The sequence below is a fragment of the Propithecus coquereli genome, unplaced genomic scaffold, assembly GCF_000956105.1.
Source record: "Propithecus coquereli isolate 6110/MARCELLA unplaced genomic scaffold, Pcoq_1.0 Scaffold185, whole genome shotgun sequence".
In the NCBI taxonomy this organism is placed as follows: domain Eukaryota; kingdom Metazoa; phylum Chordata; class Mammalia; order Primates; family Indriidae; genus Propithecus; species Propithecus coquereli.
In genome coordinates this window covers 2,418,198-2,419,645 of record NW_012143301.1, presented here as the reverse complement: position 1 = coordinate 2,419,645, position 1,448 = coordinate 2,418,198, and the positions used below count along the sequence as shown (strand labels likewise).

General features: G+C 32.7%; 1 protein-coding gene across 1 annotated transcript in view; it reads right to left on the bottom strand.

Moving 5' to 3' along the window:
• USP38 (ubiquitin specific peptidase 38) overlaps window positions 1–1,448 on the bottom strand; it is a 47,033-nt gene that overhangs the window by 24,219 nt on the left and 21,366 nt on the right. The window contains 1 exon segment of the mRNA XM_012642730.1: window positions 859–1,050. Within this exon segment, the coding sequence (XP_012498184.1) occupies window positions 859–1,050 (192 nt within the window).

The window sequence follows — 1,448 nt, the reverse complement described above, 5'->3', positions numbered from 1 at the left end:
AACCACTGAATAGATCCTGCATTGAATGGAAGGAAGGCTGCACATGTGGAGCCCAACTAACTGTACTAGTCATACAACAGAAGAGAGCAGAGCCAGGGAGGTGCAAGAAGATAATAGGTTTTATTAACTAAGTGGTTAGGTGCCAGTAAAATATACCAAACCCATATAGTTATGTACTGGTCTAAAGGAGTGACTCTTAACCTTTTTGGTCCCAGGACTCCTTTATACTCTTAAAAATAACTAAAAAAAATAAGAACTTTTGTTTATGTGGGTTATATCTATCAACATTTACTGTACTCAAAAACTGAGAATAAAACTAATAACATATTAATACATTTAGAAAAATAATACATCCATCTCATGTTAATATAAATAACATTTTAAAAATGAAACATAGTTATATTTTCTAAAACCAAAAACAAATTAGAAGAATGGCACTGTTTTACATTTTGCAAATATTTTAAGTATCTGGCTTAATTGAAGACAGCTAGATTCCTCATATTTACTCTGCATTCTATCTATTGTTATATGTTTTTTTGGATGACGTATATAAAGGAAATCTGGCCTCACACAGACATGTAGTTGAAAAAGAGAAGACCTCACAGACTTCTAAAACTGTTTTGGGAATCCTTAGGGGTCTTTGTATCACAATTTGAGAACAGATGGATAAAGAAAGAAAATCCGAAACAGAAACCAAATGAAAAACAAAAGAAATCTTAAAAAACTAAACAATAAATGCGGGAGTATTTTAAAGATTAACACTTGAAATATGTTTTAAAAGGTAAAAACAATACTAAGCAGAAATAAAGTGTTATGCAATGATACAATTCAAATCATAATTTTAAAAATACTTTTTACCTGTCTAGCAGAAACCTGAGGTATTCAGAACAATCTTGCTGTGACCTGGGAGTAAACCATGGAGGTCTGGAAGCCTCAAAGAATATCCGAGGTGCGTATGCTTCCCTCTTTTGATAGCAGTAGAGAAAATACAAGAAACACACCATGAAATAAGTAACTGAAATCTTAATATACAATGTTTAGTGAAGATTACTTAAAATTACATTGTACTCAGCCTTTACTAAAAAGTGCCAGACATGGGGGCAACTTAGGGGCAGATAAAATTAGTTAGAAATAAATTTAGGTAAACTTTGGTCCTTACTTCTCACTCTGAAGAGAGTAGAGAGCTAGAGAAATTATGTGACTTGTCCAAGGTCAGACAGCTAAATGAATGGCACAGGGGATTACATTAGAACAAGTCTCTAATACTTGCTGCAATACTTCGGTCATTATCCCTCTATGACACTCATGTGATTGAGTTCACGATTTTTTAAAAAATTGAATCAGAAAAAGATATGTTAATGAATATATATCTTGAACAAAGTAATAAGGGAATACTCTACAGAGTCATGCATATCTACTTGAGGTGAAAATTTCCTTGACTGGAGGTA